The sequence below is a fragment of the Amphiura filiformis genome, chromosome 2 (genome assembly GCF_039555335.1).
Source record: "Amphiura filiformis chromosome 2, Afil_fr2py, whole genome shotgun sequence".
NCBI classification, from domain to species: domain Eukaryota; kingdom Metazoa; phylum Echinodermata; class Ophiuroidea; order Amphilepidida; family Amphiuridae; genus Amphiura; species Amphiura filiformis.
The window spans coordinates 16,704,333-16,729,735 of NC_092629.1; the positions used below are offsets into that span (position 1 = coordinate 16,704,333).

The 25,403-nt window shown below is 37.5% G+C and overlaps 1 protein-coding gene across 1 annotated transcript in view; it reads right to left on the bottom strand.

Annotated features, from left to right (window-relative positions):
• Positions 1 to 7,168: 7,168 nt before the first annotated feature.
• LOC140145947 (pikachurin-like) overlaps positions 7,169 to 25,403 on the bottom strand; it is a 249,429-nt gene continuing 231,194 nt past the window's right edge. Inside the window, 10 exon segments of the mRNA XM_072167684.1 lie at positions 7,169 to 8,981; positions 9,443 to 9,627; positions 12,380 to 12,529; positions 13,850 to 13,928; positions 15,519 to 15,699; positions 15,891 to 16,067; positions 16,069 to 16,120; positions 16,357 to 16,594; positions 17,604 to 17,729; positions 22,343 to 22,532. Coding sequence (XP_072023785.1) covers positions 8,836 to 8,981; positions 9,443 to 9,627; positions 12,380 to 12,529; positions 13,850 to 13,928; positions 15,519 to 15,699; positions 15,891 to 16,067; positions 16,069 to 16,120; positions 16,357 to 16,594; positions 17,604 to 17,729; positions 22,343 to 22,532 — 1,524 coding nt within the window. The 3' untranslated portion in view covers positions 7,169 to 8,835.

Sequence of the window (25,403 nt, forward strand, 5' to 3'; positions counted from 1 at the left end):
TGAAAGTTTCTTTTTGAGGCCAGTTTATTCCTAGGATAGTGATGAATAGGGTCTTAACAAACACAAAATAGTTTATAAGGTTAAAAACATTTTAAAATAACTTTCAATGTCAAGTTATTAAAAGTCTTAAGTTTTTAAACATTATGTATCAAATAAACTGGTTTTGTCAAATATTATTTTGTAAAACATGAAAATGTTTTTGAAGTCACTTAAATAACATTAAGTACTGTATAAATTTAAATAAATCAAAACTAACCAACTGGACTCACTTATCTAAAGTATCACATCTTATCCTAGGTGGTTCTTCAGGGTCAGGGACAGCTAGCAGCTCCCACCACAAGAAGTAAGCAAGTTTATGTACAAAATATAAATGACTCGTATGATTAAAATTTGTTAAAAAATTGCGGTTGCCTGTTTCTGCTATTTGAGCATTATTATTTACTTTTTTGATAGTAAACTACAAACACACACAAAAAAATGAATCTACAAATTTCTTGTTACAATTTGAAGACCAAGTTGTCTTTATTTCCCCCCATTCTTTGTAATCAAATTCCCAGCTGTTTTGTGATAATAGGAGCAAAAATGAAATATATACAAACCAATCTTACATAGTACATGATATAGGCAAGCTGAACAACAAAAGAGTCAAGAATTATGCCCAAGTCATACTTAGCAATCACAAGGAGCATAGCAGTTTTGTGAAATAAATTCCCATCAATGACGTCTTTAGGAAAAGGGGTATACTTTTAAGGGTAATCTTCAATGTTTAGGGTAGTAATTTCAACCTGTCACATATTCGCAGTGTTCTTCATTTGGTGAAATAGATGGTTCTGGAGATGGTACACAGGTACACACGAAAATTGTATACACATCACACCATTTGGGGTCGGTTATAGTGTCTTATGCCATTTAGGGGTAACATTTCTGATATCTTACGCCAATAAGGGGTGAAATTTGCTACCCCTGAATACGCCATTTAGGATGAATTTTGAGATGTTGAGACAAGCATGGGTACCTCTTTAGTATGCGAGTGAACCCACCTGGAATAAATTCTGCCGTTTATCGTAAAAATGATTGACGATATCCGATACATCACAAGAATGTCGTGGAGTCAAATCCCAACATGCAGTTGACTTCTTACCTTGCTAGACATAACTGAACGCCATTTTTTAACCCCATGAGAACTACCTGCCAATTGGCCAAAATGATTGTGTCTATATAATTTTGAACCAATCAAGGATGGTATTAATAAAATCATCTGCAAATGCAGGTTTGACTATAAATAGTTTAAAGCCTAGTCATAATTGGCAATTGAAATGAGCATTTCAAGTTATCAACCAATCAGAAATGCTGTTAGATGACCAGTAGTGTCCACGGGGTTAATAGCAAGCTGTGAGTGCTAGTATGACATGGGCATTACAAATAGCAAATGCACAATAATGGTTTTCTTCATCTAATAGTACAACTGTTTTTGTTATATTGTTATAGGAACATTCAGAGATATTAATCCTGCTATTCCCCACACTGTGTTAGCTGCATCATGGTAAAATCAGCTAATTTTGGGGTTTTGCCTCAAAAGTGGTGGGGGCAAACTGGGGGAGCAAGCATGTGCAATATCCCCCCTCAACATACACCGATTTTTGGCTGTCATAATGGCTTAATTGCATGGACAAACCTTTTCTATTTAAACTTCCATCCACTCCATTGCCAAATTATGTTAGAATTCACTAATCACATTCTTGCTCAAAATTAACTATCAGCTGTAATTTTGTCCTATTTACTGTGATAATATCCCATTTTGTGCACTCTAAATTACAAGGATTTAAAAATGAATCCTTAAGACTGTAGTTAGGGACCAATCAATTTTAGATTTAAAATTAATCTTATAGATTTGAATTTTAAATCTTAAAGATTTAATTTTAAATCTTAAAGATTTAATTTTAAATCTAACACTTGATTGGTCCCTAATCACAGTCCCTTGGGATTTATTTTAAATCCTTGAAATTTAGAGTGTGGGTGCTGCAATATGTACCCAGATTCTAACCTTAAATGAGTGATATTTACGATTGTCACCATACATTTTAGAGGTTTTTACTGAAAAATAAATGCCACCCTTTCAAAATAATTGCATGCTCCATGGAATAATTTTGAGCAAGAATGAGATTTTTTTAGTGAAATTAAAACATAATTTGGCAATGCACTGGATGGAAGTTAATATAATAGGTTTTGTCCAATACATACAATACACTAGACTCGTCATCTCTACCCCAACCATTCTCCTGTCATGAGAGGGCATTCTCTGGTTCACTATAGTCTTTTTACTATGCATGGGGTCTTATTTATACCAGATCCAGGACTGTGAAACACTCTAAGAAGTAAAGGTTCTCCTGCAAGGACAAAAAAGGTTCTATCTAGAAGCTTTATTGCTTAGGGTGAAGAGCTAAATCCAGATTTGACAATGTTAAAAATATGATGCTAGATTTGGAAAAGCATAAAACCCTTGCTTACTGGACTATAGTATTTTTACCTTGGCAAGTCAGTGGTGTTGAGGCAGCTGTTTCACATGCATATATGTGACCTGCTCCCACAGCTGTTTCACACGCATATGTGACCTGCTCCCACAAAACCAGACATAAGTCACTAATTTTGAAAATTGAGTTTTTGATGTCATCATTTAATACAGGTCTTCAGCTTTTATTTGATACCAAAATTATGTTTCTGGGACATATGGACCTCATTCTACGGTCTTTCAACGGGAAGGGGGAAGTGACACATAAAGAAAAGGCAAATACTGAAAAACAAAATCTGCAAGGTTTTTCGTCCCTTTCCCAACTTTGACTCGCAGTATCTCGAAATAGCCGAGTGCGACGTATGGTGGGTTTCGTAAGAGCGGGTCACATATGTGGCATCTTTAAACACATGTATTGAACTATTCCATTTAAAATCCACACTACCCCTGTGGAAGATTTTGGAAATATCTGCCACAGGGGGAGTATGAATTTCAGATGAACTGAGCATATTAGGCAGCTCCAATTGAATTTCATACACCCTCTTTAAAAGATTCAACCTGAGGGAGAGAGTTTCAAATTGTAGCTGCTAAAACTGCTAATGTACTCATTCTATTTTATACTCCACCTGCGGCAGATATTTCCAAAATTTCCTACAGGGGTAGTGTGGATTTTAATTGGAATAGCCCAATGCCAGAGCTTTGAGCCACTGCCCAGGATTTGAACTTGCACCCAATGAAATGCATTACTGACACCGCTGACTAACTATTATTATATAACAGCTATTTCAGTCCAGAACAAAAGAGTTTAGTTTAATAATTTGAATACAGAACATTATGAAAGAAATTGACAAAAATAGCTTTTCTATCACTTATTTTTCATATTGCAATGATAATAATCAATACAAGCAGCAATTTGGTATATACTTAGTACTACTTACAATGGCCTATTCCAGTTGAAATCCATACATTCCCTATGGAAGATATGACCTTAATCTTCAACACAGGGGTGTAGGTTTCAAATGGAGTCACCCATTTAGGTAACCCATTTGAAATTCACACTCCCTGTGTGGAAGATTAAGGTTATGTCTTCCATAGGAGTGTTTGCATTTCAACAGGAATAGACCAACATTCATCTACATAATTATAAGCAAATAAAAAATACTGAATATAATATCAATTGAAGAGTTCAAATGCAAAAACTGATGATCAAATATAAAAAATATTAAGAAAATAACTATGTGCTACCTTTTGATCACATTTGCACACATTTACCTCAGAAATTTTGAAAGTGGGGTTTCTATTTAAAGCCAGTAATAACCCTAACTCACGGAACACCTGGTTTTTTGCTATCGGAAGGGAAAGAAGGAATGAAAAAGGAGAGAAAATGAACAAAGAAGTCACTTGGTACCCCTGAGACTCAAACCTCGGACCACTCGCATGCCACGCAGAAGATCAACGACCTGTAGCCTGGGTAGGCCCTATTATATGATTTAGGCTGATTGCATCATCGCATCATGTGCAATGCATGCACGAGCAGTGGTTTTAATAGTGAGATTTAGTGAGATCTGGTTCAGTTGGGGATAATTGTTGGTGGCCTTAACTCAAAAAGTTTGAAAATTGTGTTTAATATTGTTTTATTTTGCATCTGAACTCTTTAATTACATGTGACCCTTGACCTTGTTGCCATGGCTACATAATATAATCTAAAACTACAGCTACTGGTTAGAATAATTAATATATAATATATTAACATGTTTTTGTAGGCACATGAATAAGGCTTCAACAAGTTTCTGTACAAGTTTACAAGATAGAGAAAACATTAACGTCAGATTTAAACATCCTATTTGAGTCTTCTTATACAAACACCAATATTTGAAAGATCAAAAAATTAAGTAAAAAAAGGAAAACTGATTCTTAAACTAAATAAAACTATCAATCGGCTGGAATGGAATGAAAACTGTTGTAACATTTGTTCCTCAGAAACTATTGCCATTCGTAATAATCACTTATGTGCATTAACCTCCGAGTACTCTAAGAATTTACCTTAAAGCACTCAAAAAAATTGATCTTGACCACAGACAAAATTAGGACCAACCTTCTCCTTTTTGTAAACATCTCATGTGATAAAATACTAATGTATGCCGACTTCGCACAATCCTCTACTTTTTAAAATAATAATTATATAGAAAGTTGAGAAAATTACAAAATGGGCTATTCCACTTTAAATCTACACTACCCCTGTAGAAGATTTATCTAAAGACTTCCACAGAGGGAGTATGAGTTTTGAATAGACGAGACAATTGGGTAACTCTTCCATTTGAAATCCTCACTCCAGTTGTGAAAGATATAGGTACAGAACGAGTATGGGTTTCAAAATGATTAACCCTATAATATACCGTTTTCATTTTACAAAACCAACTTTGACACTGACCTGACAGTTTTGTATGTCTTGGGCGACATACTTTTTCAGAGTGATTGGTATCCCATCATCCTCTGAAGAAGTATGTCGCCCAAGACATACAAAACTGTCAGGTCAGTATCAAAAATTTGGTTTTGTATACAAAAACTGTAAATTATAATTATCTACAAGCCTGATGAATCTCTTCACATGATTAACACTGACCAATTAATTTGAAAAACATACTCCCCTTGTGGAAGATATTTCCAAAATCTTCAACAGAGGTAGTGTGGATTTCAACTAGAATAGCCAATCCTTGATATATATAAATAGATACACATCCCTTGCCCCATTATACATGGGCACACATACATATAATCCAAAGATTTCATACACAAAGATTACCGACTCAAAATTGCACCATACGTAATGCTATGGCAAATCCACCATCTTGGATTGTCGCTCATGGGGCCACTTTCAAAATATTTCTCCGGCATTTATCCATAAGAGCCCAAAATCAAACACCAAGTTGCATCATTTCAAATGTTAGCATGCATTCAACAATACACTTTGGATCTAAGTTTGTCGGGTGCAATGCAAAATAATCCAGAGATACATGAAGTAGCCTCTATGAGCGACACACAAACATGGCTGAGTCGGTAATCCTTGATTCGATCTCATTGATATAAATCAAACAGCTAGCACCATACATGATCAACCTACAACAAAGTACTGTGTTTACTTTTTTTGTACTGAAAAGTAAGTGTCACATTTTTATTCACATATTTGGTCAAAATGTTTTCATCCTTAGGCCTTAAAAGAACTTTGTATTGCCCATGATCCAAAAACCTGAAAAATTAAGGTCACATTTTTTTTTCAAATTTGAATTTTCACAAAATGCCTGTTTTACCTATATTAGTCTCAGCACACACACTAGGATCCACAACATGTTCATCTATCAGGGCACAAAAACTCTGCAACTTGAGGTCAAATTTTGCACTATGCGTGTTTAATTGAGGTTATTGAACTGTGTCATAGGGATGAGGCTATTGTGGTCCATAGTGACAAGTCAAAAAATAAGCCTGACAAACATAGTAAATCATTGTTTACCATCATATTTTGTGGTAAACTTGTATTTTTTAAATATTGTATGTGCATGGCAAAATATTTTTTTTAAAGTAAGCCGACCGACCCTGATGTTAGAACTTTAAAGGCAATACAAACTTTTTTTCAGGCCTTATAATTTATAAATATATCTGCAAATTACTTCCATCTTCAAATTTCTCTTAACTGTTTAGTTCTTTTTTGATTAATTATATATTTAACACATTATTTTTGGTCAACTTTTATACTTCAAATAATATCATTTGTCGCTTCAATAATCCAACAAATACATTACACAGTGTGCGCTTGTGGTAATGTCTTGGTCATATGTCAGGTTTATACTGATGACAAGAGTAACATATAAAATTTACAACTTCATTTTTAGATTTTGTTTTGTTTTTATTGTTTACATTATTAAGTGTCCAAAAAGGACATCCATGATTGTGCTTCATCTTATTTTCATTACATGATCAAAATGCCACTATATTTTGAAAATAATATGTGGCCATCTTTAGGTTCTCCACACAAATGCATGCCCAAATGTGCATTTTTAATTTTCACACTGCTCTAGCAATGCGCCAGTTTACGCACACGCAACACACACTTTGCCGGTATACCCTCGTTTTGAGATGACCATGTAAAGGATCAATCACAAGACATTGGGGCAAGCTTGATCTAGACAGAGATCCGCAAACTGCAATAATGCGCATCACCTTGGTGCATCCATGATGGCTTGCATTTCACCAGGAAGATCTGTGCTTAACACTTGAGAAAGTTCCTGCAATCTTATGCTACCCCCCCGGGGGGGTTGTCAGTACAAATGACCATACGGGGACGTGCCGCAAATATGGGTAGCATTTTCAGCCTTTTGGTATATCAATGACCCCTTTTCAAAGCCTATTTTGGTATATAAATGGGTCCTTTTTCAAAATTTTCTCAATTTTTTCGAAAATAGCCCAATTTTTCCTTAATCTAGCCAAAATTTTCAAAATTTTCCCAAAATTTGTAAAAACTAAGACAATTTGGTTAAATTTGGCGAAAATTTTGACCTTTGGTATATAAATGGGTCCAAATTTTTGAAAAATTGGTATATTTATGGGTCCACTTTCAAATTCTCAGCTGCACGTCCCTACCAAAACCAAACTTGAGTACCCCGGGCTACCCCTTTACTATGCCACTGTTACTGCATGAAATGTGCATCCTGTACACAGTCCCAGATCATACTATACAAGTCTATATTAATCTGGATCTAATTAGAACCACATTGATATAGATTAAATGTCCCGTCTGGATTGTCCCATTAATACATGGATTAGATTTAGGCACTTTTGAGTGATCACATATATCGACTGCAGTGGGCTATTCTGGTTGAAATCCTTGGCCTTAAAGTCCCAGAGATGTATGCATTTCAACTGAAATAGCCCACTATTAACACCAGGAGGAATTTTTTCCAAGAAAAAGGTGGAAATATGAACACCTTTTTTTTTTTGGTAGAAAGGGAAAAGAACTTGCAAAATCAGTTTGGAGACACAACATTTTTGAGTGAATGTTGCAAGGGACAAAAAAATGTTTTGTCAAAAAAAAATTGCAAATTCCATCCTGCACCCTGATGGTGTTAATATTGACCAGTCTCTAACACGTACACAATTGGAGCAACAAGTACAAAGATAGTATATACATATTGTACAGACAGCAGGTCACCTTTATTCATGTTATTTGTACTTTCAAACTTAAGCTGCAAAGATTCAAAGAATGCAAGGTTTTCAAGAGAATAAAATGTTACATTTTATGTTGGGTACGGGGATGGAATTGGGTCATATGAAACTTTTTTGGTGCTGCCATAAATAGAAAATATATTTTTTAAATAATACCAAAGTGAATAAGATGTGACCCTCAAGCACAAATGGGTTGTAATGTCGGCAGTTTCACTCATCAAAAATTCATAAAAATGAGTACAAACAAGCCTATGGTTCAGTGGTTCTTAAGATAGCTCTTGATATTTTGAAAAATATCTCAAAACTTAGACTTTCTAATTATGTTGATCTAAGCCTATATGGCTAGCATGCAGAATTGTATATCGGAGCCAATGTCAGGATGTAGATTATTGGTAAAACAAGTGACTATTCGCCCTTTGCACGGATTTGCCATTTTGCTACCAAAACAAGGTTCTCCCTGCAAATGCATGCACATAATTTCTCGTGCTCAGTTTTCTTGCATTGTGGCAGAAGACTTTTGCCATATGTACGCAGTAATTAAAGTGTGCGTTTGACAGGCGTACGCACACACAGCACACTTTGCAGGTAGAACCTCGTTTTGAGATGACCGTTCCAACGGCGAATAAATATGATCAATTTGTGTCCGCGTTCGTGGTCAGTCAAAGCACCAAAGCAAAGCGATACAATTGCAGGATACCAGCGAAGATGTATCATACCTAAATGATGAATGGCAATGAAGTAGCCCAATATAATAAAGGAACTGGTGACACTTAAAAGTAGCACTGGTAAACTGGCAATCATTATCATCTACTGGTCGTGTCACAGCTCTTTGTGTGGACAAGTAGCCCAATGTCCAAAGAAAGGTGCTGGTGTGCAACCATGTTATCATCTACTGGTTGTGTCACAGCTCAGTGTGTGGAAAAGTAGTCCAATAAACAAAGGGGTTGGTGCGTAACTTAAAAGTAGCACCCAAAAGTGCTAGTAAAATGGCAACCATGGTCATCTTTTTCACCCGGGTTGATTAGTCTAGTACAATATAAAATTTTAATCTTATAACAAGATCTGTCTGTACAAAACGTGTTGTAGAAAATGTCTGAACAAAGCGGCCTCTATTGACAGTGGTTAACGTTTCTGCCATCTGCGGGTGATTCAAATAACTCAACGAGATCCCCGTCTAGCGTAAGGTCTCGTATACAACCAACAAGTCCTGAGCTGTACCGCTTTGCACTTAACTCTGAGATGTCGGCCATGCCACCTGCAAAAATAATACAGAATATTGTAAAGATAAATAAACTAATAAATTAAATAATCTTTTATTTGCGATTCGCAAATATTCAATTTGAATCATCTTATGCCCTGCTAATAGGGCGAAGCTTTTTAGGTCACCGTTTTAACTTAACAATTTAACTGAGACCATGCTTTGAAACAAGCTAAAATCTACAAGGGCAATCCGGGCTGCATATGATATCCACGGGCCTTGCTCAATTTGTATGTGCCCATCAAATATAACAATTGTGATGTTACGCTGGTCCACATCTGTGACACTTTGTCCCAGGGGCAACTAAAGTTTGACAGTGTACACATGTACATGATCAGAAAAAAACGAATGAAGAGTCCTTTCAGAGAATGAACACAGATCCTATTAAGGGGGGTAGTGGTTTTCTGGTCTTCATGCTTTTTCTTTTTTACTGAAATCATAATCACTTATATTCTTACCAAGATAGAGTCCATTATCTACATCCAAACTTGTCATTAGACCAGGTGCGTGACTTTTGACCATATACCCATCAACGGTTAACATAGCATCCTGTGTGTCTCGTTCTATTTTTAGCTTGTGCCACTCTCCGTCATTAAGCGTGGTGTTACTTAACAGCTCGGCTGTCCCACCACCTAAATTGTAACTGTAAAATAAGAATAAGAAATTACATTAAATTTTAATTTGGTAACATTGATGAACTCTATGAGCACTACCACCAGGGGGAGGGTTAATGTGCACTTCAATATGAAATGGATATAGGTGGAGGGCTGGCACTTTCACAGTAAGGGGTGAAACTCTGTTTAAAAAATATGGGGTCATTGGGCGAGAGTATGACTTTTGGCATTCGGTGAGAGCAAAATGTGGGGTCATTGGATGAGAGATAGACCGTTTGGCTCTAAATTAGAGGAGCATAGGGTGAGAATGACCTTTATTAAAATGGTGTCTTTGAGTGAGTGCCAAAAGAAGGCTTGAAAATTAAATTTCTAGTTCTAAATTGCTTCAAATGGCTTATTTAAAAAAAAAAGTAATACAATCGGTGACAGATAACTTGTCGCTGTTCAAATTGAAAAATAAGGGTCTTTGGGGGACAGATCGAAAGGGAAAATAAGTGGTCTTTGGGTAACAGAGCACGTGCTCATAACAAAATATGATGTCTTTGGGTGACAGCGATGCTGAAAAAGGGGGTCTTAACGGCCCTACATACGCATCACCTCCAAAGTGGGATTGCCCCCAAGCACTACTGCCTTTCTTACTTAGCCTCTGATTAATTAATTACACAATATAGTGGCCATATATGCCCCTTACCAATAGTTGCAGGCCCCCACTACAAATTCTATTGCAAGCAAACAGTACATATAGCTGCTAGAATGTGTGCATGGAGTAGATTGGTATTATGAATGACATGTAGACCCTACATTTCCTTTGCTTAGCTAGCATAAACAGCTCGGAAAGAGCGATATCCGGGTCAAATATCATAATTCGTAAAAGTTCGTTGTCATAGCAAATGATGAGATTTCCACACTTGTTTCTTTCTAAAAAAGTACAATGCACTCTTGAAGTGTATGTGCCAGGAGAATAATGTTTTCAATGTTGAGTATCAATTTTCAGAATGACTTTAGTTATAACCAGTGTTGCTAAACTTTTTAAGTGCCAAGGCATGGGGAATTGGCTCGTCAGGCTGCGGTGAGTGACTCTCAAGCAGCCCAATTTTTAAAATTCTAAAAAAATGCCCAATACCGGATATTTTGACATCACAGTTTTACCCAAATTTAGAGACTAAATCACTATGGGTAGAAAAGCACTTTAAAACTTTTAGGCAAGTAGCAGCACATTTTTTTGAGTAGCGGGAAGTGATGGCCAAGTAGCCCAATTGTGCGCCTTTGGCATCACTGGTTATAACCAGGCACCAGGTCACTGGGTCACCACAGCTTGGTACATAATCTTTCTAAATTTAAATGTAACAATCGAACATGTAAGATTATTTAGGCCTAATTCTATTTGCAACAATTTTAACATGCATTTGTGTGATGTTTTGTGAAGTGAAAAATATAACAGAGAATATTATTCAAGTGTTTATCAATGTAAGTTTATACAGGGCTGCACAAGGCTTACAGGTCATGAGGGTTCAAGTTGAAGCCAAGCGGGGGCGCTTGCTCCCACTTAATGCATATTCATAACATTCAACATGAAGTCACACTACTTTGTGAAGGCAGGTGGGTAATTATTTCTCACAGAAATCAGTGATTTTAAACTTGTAGGTCTTCCAGCAAATACCAGTGCCTTGTAATGGTGGAAAATATAATTGGAATATTTAGTATTAACTTCCTATATCTTCAAAAAATAAGTCCGAATGTAGACTACAGACTAAAATCGATTAAATTCCAAAGTGCAACACTATGAAATAAATAAACACAATATGTTTCAAGTGTTGATTGAATAACACTACAGATTGTAGAAACATGGAATAAATGAAACTATCAAATTTAATTGCTGAGTATTTGCCGGCCAAACTCTGGTAATTCACCAGTGTGTCTGCCTAAAGCTGTTGTTGTTGCCCAGGGATGCCACTGAGAGAGAGAAAATACACAAAGAAACTTGTCCAGAAGAGACTTATAGTTTCGTGTTCTCTATGCCAGAGCGGCTCCAGCACTAGGGAAGTGCCTCAGTGCCATCCCTTGTCTCCTGATGACAGTGTATAAGGCAGTAATCACTGTGTGACGTGCTAGAGTTTACCATAATCAATACAAAGATAGAACCAGGGCCCAGAAAAGTACAGATTACCAGGGAACTATTACTATTAGGGAAAGGTGAGTGCAAAAAGGTCAAGATTCCAAAGTGGTATATGACCTGAATTGATGGGTCAGTATCCTTCCCATCATGCTTAGTAGGGATTTCCATACATGATATTATTGTGTTTCACACATGTATAAGCATTTTGTCACATTTTATCAATATGACTCTTGATTTTGTGTTTGAGAGTTATGCATGATGTATTGTATTGTATTAGACTGCTCCATAGACCACTGTGTTGTAATTTTGTTCTGTTAACCAGAACGTATAAACTATAAATGTGATGATATTTCGCCAAGCAAATGAATCTGCAAGAAAGTTTTTGCACATATAAACATTATGTAGCCAGAGCTTTCCAGCGGTATAAAAGTTTTTTTGAAAAAGTGGGGGATGAGGCTGCATGTGGATCACGAAATGCCCCTCTAAACATCTTCCAATGGAAGTTTTTGTTTTTTCACAAGGCTAGAAATTTGAAACGGCAGGGGCTCAATCTTGTACCGTCACATACCATAGTTGAACGCTAATATCAATTGAGCTACTTGGACCATTTGCATAAAGCTATTCTTGAGTACCAACAAGGTAGATTTTAATAGACAATAACATACCTTACTACAAGAAATCCTTCTTCTAAACCAATAGACAAGAAGTCACTTGTTATTGATTGTTCCATATATCGTTTGCCTGACCACAGAATCAGACCATCAGCACCCCAGGAACGGAACTGTAGGCTAATATCTGTCTGTTTACCTCGTATTCTGTAGAAAGAAGCAAAAGTAAATTTGTCATATACTGTAGAATTCCATCTTCAAGCAAAAATAACCTCTAAATGAGGGTTTTTATTTATGAATGAGGCGAAAGGCAGACACCCTCCACAAACACATTACAATAAATTGGTTTTACAATAATAAATGTTTGTACAGCTGCCGGAATCAATAATATAGTTGCTCAAACTCCAAATGTTTTTGTGGATGGTGTCTACAGGCATGCTTGTAGATGGAATTCTACAATATACCGTAACCACTCAGGTATAAGCCTATCCCCGAGCCTACCCCCCCAAGATGGGAGATTTCACTCCAAATATGGATGTGGGCTTATTACGGAGATTGTGTTTTGAATTTTAAAAAAAACTTCCCAATTTGTATAACATTCATGCCCAATGTAGAAGTAATATATCTGTCATCTATGTATGGACTGCCAATGTATAAATATGTTGTTATGTTTATTCTTAAATGTGAGAGCAAAGCATTCATTTGATTTAAGAACTTACAGCTGAGCTAGTGTAGCCTTGTGTCCAGAATGTTTTCAAAAATAGGGAGTGGGGTTATACCCAAAGGTGGGCTAATACCTGTATGGTTATAGTAAATTGCCATATCTTGCTCAACTCGGGTCATATGGAATTCACTAAGGTGTCAAAATAAATTAATTCCCTGAGTGGCTGGAAAACCTGTTACTTTAACCCTAGCTCTATAAAATCTTACAAAATCTTACAAAGCAAAGTCACTGGGCATGCATGTATCACCCAAAGTGATATAGTTATATGCACGGTTTCGTTGGCCAGGCCAGCAAAATACCCATGGGTACCAGTCGCTGATGAAGTGCTCGGCATGCGAGTGTCTGGGTTCGAATCTCAATGGAAACAAACAACTTTTTGTGTGCAGTTAACTTAATAAAATAAAATATAAATTTCAGAATTTATATAGTGCATTTGTCCAGAGGATTCAAAGCGCTGTAATTTTGCTGTGTGGTGAATCATCACAATCAGATCGCATCAACTAGGATGGTTGCAGCCGAACCTGGCGCAAACCTATCCGCACTTAGTTTGTAACATCCATCCATTTTCTGCAGCTCCCCAAATTCCATTGGGTGAAGGAAGTATTTGATAACCAAACAACTAATCACCGATTTTGAAAGCAGGAGGAAACCGGAGATCCCGGAGAAAACCTTCGAGAGCGAGCATGGATCGGGATAAACCAAATGCACATACAGGTCTTTGGCACGGCCGGGGCTTGAACCTGGGACCTCAGTGGTGCAAGGTGAGGGAACTACCGCTGCACCAACTCGCTTCCCCAACTTACCTGTTCATAATCCATTCTGTTGTATACCATAAATAACTTTCTCCTTGGAACATAGGGACTTCTATTACTTTCTCTATTTCTGTAAATAACATTCAAAAATACACAGAATTAATCAAATATAAGCACTCCAAATACACCGGAACAAAGTGTGATTTGATCCTAAATCCAACATAATCAACCCCATCAAAAAAAAAAGGTCTACACACATAAATGCTGAAAAATATCTGCTATATGTAACCATGTACAAATTTCATTCAGAAGATATCATCATCATTGTCATTATCATCATTGTCATCATCATCATTTGTCTGCTGCGGAGCAGGTGACCACAAACTTCGTCCAACTGCAACAATCTTGGGTAAGGAAACAGTTTTGTTTGGCTGCAGCATCCCTTCCACATCTCCCAGGAGGAGCTGAATATACTGCAAGATCAATGTGTGTGATAATCCTGGTTTCCTATGGTGGAACATATAAGGCATATTATTTCACAGAATCGTCGTCTGTCTGTCTTTTGTTTATCTAGGTGGGTCCGTACTAAGGGACACACATGCTTGGGTCCATGAAAAATCCATGGTCCTGACCTGTGCAAAATGCACAAGCCAGGCTATAGGAGTTCACACCAGTAAATACAAGTCTCCTACACCATGGGAGAAAAAGTCAGTGTTTCAAACGAGGAAACATGCAATATGACTGAATTAAATCCATTAGAAAAGGCTTAAAACCCAACTATTAGGCCCTGATTCATATTTAATCCTCATTTAGGCCTGGGAAATAGATTGTCTGTGAAAAATGAGCAGGATCTGACTTTTTATTACAATTTGGCTAAACTTTCAAAATGTGTTACATTTCAGAAACACCAAGCTATTCGTGAGGTGGCGTACGCTGTATGGGCTATAGGGTGATCTAGTCGACATTTTTCTGGAAAAAAATGCTGGACTCCGTATATAATTTCTACAATGGATGACTTCATCTGACCTTCGACTTGCAGACAGGGTAAGTTTTGAAGAACTGAGTCACTATGTAGTCAAGAAAATGATGTTTTCCTGGACCCTGTTTGTACAGAAAGTCAATGGGAGCTATTTACTGGTGTGCACCCATAGCTATCAGACAAAGTATGGATGGATTTCTCTACATGGCAGTCTACTAGGACAATGGACAGGCCTGGTGCCAGTCAATACATCACCCCAAACACTCAAGTTTTACGTGGAATGGCTCTGAGATACTTTAATTTTCCATAACAGCACTGTTGGTCATTGCAGAGCACCTGGATGGCTCTGACCACAACAAACATGACCGACCTGTTGAAGGCATCTTGGAAAGTTGACACTCCTTGAAGCCTTCCCTGCTCCTCCTGAAGATATGCATGTACCGTATTTATTTCAATAAGCGCCCATATGGTTTACCTAATTTTTTCCTAACAGGCGTTTATTAGAGACAAATTTACGTATGTTATAAAAGGGTCCTGAGACGTTCTAGTAGCTTTTCTGATGTAGAAAATGTATTACAGGTTTACACGGGACTTCTATCCCCTGCTATTTCACTGTATCGACGTCAACACTAGTGGTACCCTTTAGCTAATTGAAAATACCCTGGGCGGGTGCTTATTGGGGCATATGGGCGCTTATTGGAACGAATACGGTATTTGCTTTTGACAAAATAGGGAACTCACCTTTCTCACAGTTTTTGCCATCAAAGCCTAGCCTACAATGGCACGAGTACACATCATGGAATGGTAGGCAATCACCATGGTTCTGACAAGGCTGACCAATACATGGATGCTCTGCGTTTAACACATTGACACCTCTGATGGCATCCTCTACCAAGTCTACTGGAATATCGCTGATGACAACCTATAGTGTTTAAGAAATGCAAAAATGATAGTTACAGATTAAAAATGTTAACTTTCAGTACCAGCACCCTTCATCAGTTTTCCTATCAATTATATAAAGCACAGTATTAAACCAGAGGTATCCCATAGCAAAAGAAAAAAAGTACCAAATATTTTGGTTGATCACATCACATATTAATATTATGTTCTTACCCTTTGAATGTCCCCAATAAAGGACTCTGATACTTCAGCTTTGTTTGCAACAAAATCCCAGTTATCCACTCCACCTATGTATAATTCAGTCTTAAAGCTGGTTTGTGTGAATCCCCCACTAGCCATTCCTTCCACGATAGGCCTGCTATCAACCTGTAATGTGTCACACGTGTCAGTCCCTGGATGCCACGACGATGTGCCATTGATCCATTGTGATTGGTTCATCTGACCTGATGAGAAAATTGGACAAATAGGTAGATACTATGAATGACCTTAGCCAAAAGGCTTAGAAGCGATGCCTCAATGGTAAAGATATAATGGGATATTCCAGTCGAAATCCATACACCCCCTATGGAAGACATGACCTTAATCTCCCACACAGGGGGGATGTTCCCTGTGTGGAAGATTACGGTCATGTCTTCCATAGAGGGTGTATGGGTTTCAACTGGATTAGTCTATTCCATACCTCAATATTGCAGGACCATCTCCATTATCAAATCGGAATTCCACATGTCCATTATCAAGGGCCAAAGACACAAAATCCCCTGTGCCATCTGTGTTGAATCCACTGTAGACTAGCATTCCATTGTCTGATCTTGGCTTGAAGATGATCTCAATCTCTATGAATGACAGATGGTTGTTGCCAAGGCTCTCATGGATGAGGTGGGATGAGCCGTTGAATGATGGGATATGGATGAGAATTTCTGAAAAGATGAAAAGTGAAAATCGACATATGTAGTGGCATAAAGTCCCAGATAGTATTTGTTGCCTGTTATTAATCTTTAAGCTTCCAGAATTGGACTATTATTAGGTTACTTTTTGTTTATGCCAAGGCTAATCGTTGCATTAACAGCATAGCATTTATTTAGGTAATGATGATGGGTTGGTGCAAATGCTACATGGTTAGAGGCCGGGAAAATAGGACTATTTTTCCTGAGGTACTGGCTACAGGCCTATCACCCCGAACCCAGAGGGTGAGGGGTGATAGGCACATAGCCAGTTCAGAGGGAAAATAGTTTGCCCTATATATACACCCCATGAAGTATTTTTTCTATTACACCAAACTTGGGGATGGGTTGTCAAGTAGATAGGGAAAACTATCGCATGGTTGTTGTTTGCGATAACCCAAAAAAGTGTCATGATATGCTCACGAATATTTATGAGGTGTAATTAACCTTCCTCTTGAAGCTAATCCTGGTTTGAAGCTACATGTGCTGGTGAAGTAGGGCATTCCAAATGGCTACAGTGTATGGGAGAAATGATCTTCTGTGGAAAACCATGTTGACCTTGGAATTTATGGCATGGTCATATAATCTGCTAGTGCACTTTAGGTGAGGGTCAATAGTGATGAAGCTCTGAGAGAAGCTGGCACAAGAGATCTGGTGCTTCCCAGTAAAACATACCATCAGAACCTAAAATATTGTCTGAAACTGTGAAAAACTATCTACCTTGTTCGCAGACAGACCCTGAATATTCTAATGAATAAAGTCATGAACTAGGAGATTTAGCTATCTTACCATGCTCACAGGCTGACCCAGAGTATCCCAATGGACAAAGATAGGTGCAGGTGAATATCCACTGATGAGATAGAGGGCTAAGAGATTCAGTCTATCTTACCTTGCTCACAGGCTGGCCCTGAGTATCCTAATGGACAAAGACACAGGTGGCTATCAACAGATGAGATAGAGGGCTAAAAGATTCAGGCTATCTTACCTTGTTCACAGGCTGGCCCTGAGTATCCTAATGGACAAAGACAAAGGTGACTATCAGCTGATTGTGCTACGCATGTCCCGCCATTTTTACACAGTGGTTCTTTGCAAACATCACTGCTACATTCACCTACAAGAAAAGAGAAAAATATCATATTTTACATGAGTAGTTGCATTACTGATGACAATCCATGAAAAGAGACATTATTATACTTGCATCTAAATTTGGCAACAAAATGAACAAATGAGAATTTTGTGAGGTTTTTTGTCTGCTGCCAGCATTTTCAATGCAATGAAATAAAAAGAGAAGAAAGACAAAAGAGAAAGGTGCAGGCTGGTTTTCAAATGCTGTATATGGCCCTGTCCCAAACTTTGTTTGATCTATATAGCTTTCAACAACCAACTCCATAGCCAGGCCTTCTTGATTGATATGATGGAGCAGACATTAGCCCAGTCACTCTTTCTACTCCCAGGCAGCTCTAGGCTTTTGACTAAAAGCATCAACATTCTCAGTAGGCTGGTCAGCTTACAAATAACTGCCAGTTGAGATTTACCATTTCAGATTACATCCATCAGCAAATTAGGTCACTTAGTTCTGTAATATTTGAAGTCTTGCTTCAAGCCGAAGATAACTACAGCTAGAGCCAGCAGACTCAGACCATGATAGCCAGCAGTCTGATATTGATGCAATGCTAATGCTAATGTCTATTATGAGGTACAATACCCTGACATGTAAGTTGTCCAAGTTTGTCTCATATAGCTTTTTATGGGAGGGGAGAAACCTTTTCCACTGTCACTAACCATCCCTTCACATCCAATTCCAGACCGTGGCTTAAAGCATCCAAGTCCTAAGTAGTCCATTCAACCTATCTAAAGCTGCCAGTGGAGATTTGCAATTTACATTCAGTCCATCAGAAAATTAGGTCAGTATTACCAAAGTCGTGCTTTTAGCCAAAGATTATGCTATAAAAACAGCAAGCAGGTCCAGAACATTGCCAGCAATCTCATGTAACTTGCTAAAAGTAATGCCTATTCCATTATGAGGGAGGTACATTAACCTGAGATATGAGTTGTCCAAGTTTGTCTCCTAAAGCTTTTTAGGAGGACAAACATTTTTGACTGTCACCAACCATCCCTTCAAATCTAATCCAAACCATGATCAAAGTTCTAAGTAAGGCTGATCAGCTTTAAAAGTAACTACCAGTTGAGATTTACCACTTCACATTGAATCCATCAGCAAATTAGGTCACTTAAGCAATAGAAACAAATTAGTTCGATCTTTTGATCGACCATCGATGCTTGGTCGATCCTTATTATTTATTAAATCAATTAATTTAGTATTGTTAATTATGATAAAATAGTAATTTGTGCCTGTTTTGATATTGACCAATATAAATTTAACCTTAATTCTGATTAATTAGTAGTTAGTTTGTTAATAGCAAGCATCGAAGCAGCATCGACGGTCGATCCAAAGATCGAACTAATTTGTTTCTGGTGCCTTAGGTCAGCATTATCAAATTATTGCTTCAAGCCAAAGATAGTCAGTCTGATATTGATGCGATGCCAATGCCTATTACATTGGGGAAGATGTACATTAAACTGAGATGCAAGCTGTTCAAGTCTCCTTGAGCTTTATTAGGAGGGGAGCCTTTTTCACTGTCACTAACCATCCCTTCACATCCAATACCAGACCATGGCTTAAAGCATCCAAGTCCTAAGTAGTCCAGTCAGCGTATCTAAAAGTGCCAGTTGAGATTTTCCATTTCACATTGAATCCATCAGCAAATTAGGTCACTTAGTTCAGTATTATCAAATTCTTGCTTCAAGTCAACGACAACTATAACAGTTAGAGCCAGCAGTCCCAGACCAGACCATTTAGGAGGTACATACCATGAGATACAAGTTGTCCAAATTTGTCTCCTATAGCTTTTTAGGGGAGGGGAGAAATCTTTTTCACTGTCATCAACCATCCCTTCACATCCAATCCCAGACCATGGCTTAAAGCATCCAAGTCCTAAGTAGTCCAGTCAGTGTATCTAAAACTGCCAGTTGAGATTTTCCACTTCACATTGAATCCATCAGCGAATTAGGTCACTTAGTTCAGTATTATCAAACTCTTGCTTTAAGTCAAAGACAACTATAGCTACAGCCAGCAGTCCCAGACCATGATAGCTAGCAGTCTGATATTGATGCAATGCTAAAACTAATGCCTATAACATTTTGGAGGAGGTACATTAACCTAAGAAGCAAGTTGTTCAAGTCTCCTATAGTTTTATGCTTTTGATTATCCAATCCCAGACCGCTGCATAAAGCATCCAAGTTCTTAGTAGTCTAGTCAAGCTAACTGCCCATTGAGATTTGCCACTTTACATTGCATCCATCACAGAATTAGATCACTTACTTCAGTATTATCAAACTCTTGCTTTAGGTCAAAGACAACAAACAGCTAGAGCCAGTAGACCCAGACCATGATAGCTAGCAGTCTGATATTGATGCAATGCCAAAACTAAGGAGGTACATTAACCTAAGAAGTAAGTTGTTCAAGTCTTCTATAGCTTTATTACAAGGATGCTTTTTGATTATCCAATCCCAGACAGCGGCTTAAAGCATCCATGTCCTTAGTAGTCCGGTCAAGCTATCACATTGAATCCATAATCAAATTAAGTCACTTAGTTAGCTCAGTATCAAACTCTTTTATGCTTCAACCCACGGAAAACTACAACCAGAGTCGCCAAATCCAGACCATGATAGCCAGCAGTCTGATATTGATGCAATGCTAGAACAATGCCTATATTGCATTGTAAAGGAGTGGACATTAACACCACGTGGGTTAGCCAAGTCTGTCTTCTAGATCTTTATGGGGGAGGGGGTGACTGTCACCAACCATCCCTTCACATCCAATTCCAGACCATGGCTTAAAGCATCCAAGTCCTAAGTAGTCCTTGTCAGCCTATCTAAAACTGTCAGTTGAGATTTGCAATTTACATTCAGTCCATCAGAAAATTAGATCAGTATTACCAAAATCTTACATTTAAGCCAAAGAGTATGCTATAAAAACAGCAAGCAGGTCCACAACATTGCCAGCAAGCTCATGCAGCCTGTCAAAAGTAATGCCTATTACATTATGAGGCGGTACATAACCTGAGATAAGAGTTGTCCAAGTGTGTCTCCGAAAGCTTTTTAAGGGAGGGGAGATATCTTCTTTGACTGTCACCAACCATCCCTTCAATCCTACCCTTTTTTCAACATTTACTGGGATGCGGTTGCATAGCTGGACATACAGTAAGTGACCCTAAGGCCTCTCACCCTACACTGTAAAATAAGCATGGTACCGGTACCCCAGCAACTTCATTTCTTGTTCAATGTTGCACATAACTCTTGCTGTATATACTTTTAAATTGCCTGATACATACTATACATGATAAACTACCTGTGACAAGTAGCTTTCCAAACTCTCCTCTCCCTCTTAATGCTCTGCGTGCTAGCCAAATAGGCTTCATCATAAAAAGTTTTGAGATACACATGTATTTTCTTTCTCAAAGTATTAGGAACTTATCTAAAGAACCACTGAACCAATACTATGCTTGTTTGTACTCATTTTAATGCATTTTTCATGCTGATTCCAAATATGGTCATGAAAATTAATATTTCAGAAATTTTTTGAATTAAAAAAAATTGAAACTTGTTGTCTGCAGTCAGCACCCTGTGGAGAGAGTTAAAATTCCTTCCATTAACATTAATAACCTGCTTACATCACAGACCAACTCTGATAGCTCATTTGTCATGTATCATTATAACCAAAATTGATCTGGTCTCCAGTGGCACAGTTCTTTATGCATTCAACCATCATAGCTGAAAATTTGACCTCATAAAAGTTGTGGAATATGAGTTTGAGTACCCAACACATTCAAAGGTCATTCATATGAATGTACAAACAAATCAGGGTTAAAGAACTGTGTCCTGACATATGAGCATTTTGCAACAAATGCCTTTGATATCAAGCTACTTTGTCAAGCCCAACCCATCCTTTCACTTCTTGTTATCCAGTTAAATCACCACTTCACTTCTTGTTATCCTTACAAGTTACTCTTTTCACTTCTTTTTATCAAAGTATGCTATCAGCCAAAAGGCCCCATTATCGTTACCATGATTCTCTCTGACTGCGGACATGAGATGCTTCGTAGTAAGTCGCTGTATCAAACCAACCTTATATTAATGCTGTAAAAAATGTAGGTAATGTCCAGTAATCCAAATCTGCAGTGATATGCTATCTACTGAAGATAGCATATTCAATGACAGCATATATGTTATGGATTAAAGATAGTATATTCAATGGCATACCGTAAAATTCCGTCTACAAGCATATATATGCCTCTAAACGAGGTTTTTTTGACACAAGAGACAAGAGGCAGACACTCTCAACAAAAAACGTTATTTGGAGTTTGAACAACTATATTACTGATAAAGGTGGCTGTACAAACATGTATATTTGTAAGCAATCTATTGCAATGTTTTTGAGAAGGGTATTGGCCTTTCATATCTTTCGTTAAAAAAAACCCCTCGTTTAGAGGCATATATGCTTCTAGACGGAATTCTACGGTATGCTATCTACTGAAGATATCATATTCAATACATATCACATGAACATGCTATCTACTGAAGATAGCATATTCAATAGAAAAAAACATGGATAGGCTATCTATAGAAACATTGAAAAAAAAGACACAGCAAAATCTTCCTTACCGACATCAATGCCGTCAATTGATAAGCCCAGTGGCTCCTTCCGCATATCATAATCTTCATCATTAATAATGAGTCTCTCCACACATCCACTGAAACCAGCCTCTACTCCCAGGGTAGATGAGATGAGTCCTATACTTCTGTGACCACCAAGATAGAAATTCTGTCGTAGCGTTAGCTTGGAATATGGACCCTGCAAAATAGAGTAAAATGAGAACAGAAGTTTTTAAAGGTAATGTTTAAACCAAATTAGTCTGAGAGAAATTGCTTGCATCTGACATATTCAAAAATCCTTGTCCACGCCCTTCTCAACATGCAAAGCGACTGTGAGAAAGAAATTTTGCATGTGTTTTCCATATTGAAAGGTTGTTCAAAAGCCCCTCCATCCATTTTTTGACCTACCAAACAGGCAATTTGTCCCTTGTTGGATTACCGGCCCCAATAGTATTCACATGCACCCACACACACCATCAGAAGAAAAAAAAAATACAGATAGGGCATAGAGGAGTAGTATATAAATGCCAACTCATCTGGAATTCTGGTCTGAGATATGGAAAAAAAATAGAAATTGAATGTCTGGATAACCCTCTCCACACGGGTACGTTGTCTACAGACACCAAGTTCTTTAAAAAGTGCGGAAGTTGCATGACCATATTTGCAATCAGCATGAAAAATGCATTAAAATGAGTACAAACAAGCTTAGTATTGGTTCAGTGGTTCTTAAGATAGCTCTTGATATTTTGAGAAAATATTTCAAAACAACTTTTCAGTGGGATAGTAAAAACCCAGATTTCCCACATCCTCTACATGTATGGTGGGGGGCCCGGGTGGGGGAGAATCTGTTTGTAATAGCCTGGCTATTCCTGACCATATGCTGACTATAATTTTGTTATTACCACTTTCCAGACTCAAAATAAGAGATCATTTTGAACATGGTGAATGACCACATAACCCAGCAAATATACTCAATACATCTTTGAACCCAGGCATCCTTGACGTGAGTTGACCCTCTGGGAGATAGCTTCAACTACATTTTCTATCACACATTCACACATCTCACATTTATCACACATATTTTCTTATTAATACATGTACATGACTGTATAAGCTTATACAGATTACATTGGTGCTAGATTTCGTTATTTTGCTTTATTAATAGAAAAGAGAGAAGTTGACGAATGCCTCCAACAAGGTGTGTTGTATATTAATGTGCTAATCATGGCCGCCGGGTATGGTAGGGGTTCACTCATAATATATAAAGCGGGAAATCAGTTTATGCAAGATTCTTAATTGAATGGCAGGGTGCTCCACTGAAGTCATACATCTTGGCATATTTACATAATAGTATATTTGTACACAACTACTTCACTGTCATAAGGCAGCTATTCATCATTATTCCCTTTTATTTCAGATGAACTTTACCTTTCAATTCCCATCTCTCAGAAAAATATAATAGATCATTTCATATCAAGATCGGAAAAGTTCAGAAAACCACACTATTTATTCAGTAAGCTAGGGGGTCAAATTGTACCCAATTTGGCGATAAGAAATGTCATGAATCATGGTAAAATACAGCTTATTTAACCAATGTGAACATGGGGTCATCGGTTTAAATATTTTCCTAGCATATTGAGCTAACACCTCAGCTACTTGGTTTTTCACAATAAGATACTATTAAATGGAAAGAAATGATCAATTGTTCGTCAATTTTCATCAGTTAATTTTTTTTACAGAACGACGATTATATGCATTACCTGTTCCACGGGTCAGTCTCTTACACAAGACATACCACCACATGCTTGATTGCACATTGAGTACATGTATCCTTAGCAAAAGTACCTCTCTCATCCATAAGTTCATCATAGTTATGATGTCTGTTACACATTGAAACTTCGGAATGACTCAGTTTGAAAAGGTCCATAAATGAAAGAAATTGTAAAATCGGACAGGGGCTTTATTCCACAACCAACTGATTAGAAGGTCATCACCTATTATTATACCATCACCTCCTTGAATTCAAGCCAGAACAATGTCACTCTTTTTGTCAATAGTTTAACAGAATACACCATACAAATAATAAGGAATAGTGCCACTATGAGATGAGGACATTTATTGTGCTCCAGGAGCACAACGCATTGATGGAATCTCAAATAATCTTAAGCTCATACCTTGCAGACAAATCATGTGTGTGTAAAAGTCATATCAATTATTCACAGAGTACAATATCTATTATTTCACAGTCTGGGGAGGTGTCTGGAATTCTCTGTTTTATTTACATGGCAAGAGATTACAACAGATACACACTTCCAAATATAATTAGGATATTCAATCTGAAATCCATACACCCCCGATGGAAGACATTGAACAGTCACATTGGTCACATCTTCCATAGGGGCGTATGGATTTCACCTGGAATAGCCAATTGTTCTATCAGACAGCAGTCACCCACACCAACAAACAACCACACACATCTATGCAACAACCAGACAGAAACAGACAGTGTAGCTAGGATCATTGTCAGAGGACCAAGATCATATTGTGAGAGGGGGCAGAAACTTAGAACTGACAAGCACATAACCTTAAAGCTGGCAAATATAAACTCTGTAAAACATGTACAAATCACCACTATACTGTCTTCTCCATCTTCAAACAATTTTGATAATTTTGACACAATATCTCTTTTTTCATTGATCTCTCCGTGTATCCTTAACTCTACTTCCCTTTCTGTCCCTAATTTACTTTCTGTGTTATAGGCTAAAACTGGCAAACACAATATCACTTCTGAACATGTCATCATACAACTTTGATCAGTTTGACACAATATCTCTGGTTTTATTCCGTTCTTTTTTTTCTATATAAGCTTATTAAAGTGGACAAAGTAACACATTACAGTACATAGAGATCAGCACTGATCTATATTGGCTCTGTTTTCATAGAATGTAATTTGAACATGTTGACACAATTCTGGTTTTTTTTTTTCATTCAACTCTCCATATTACCTTAAAGCAGCAAACAAGAATGCCTTACTCTCTAAATGTAAAAGAGTGAAAAACCACTCTGAATT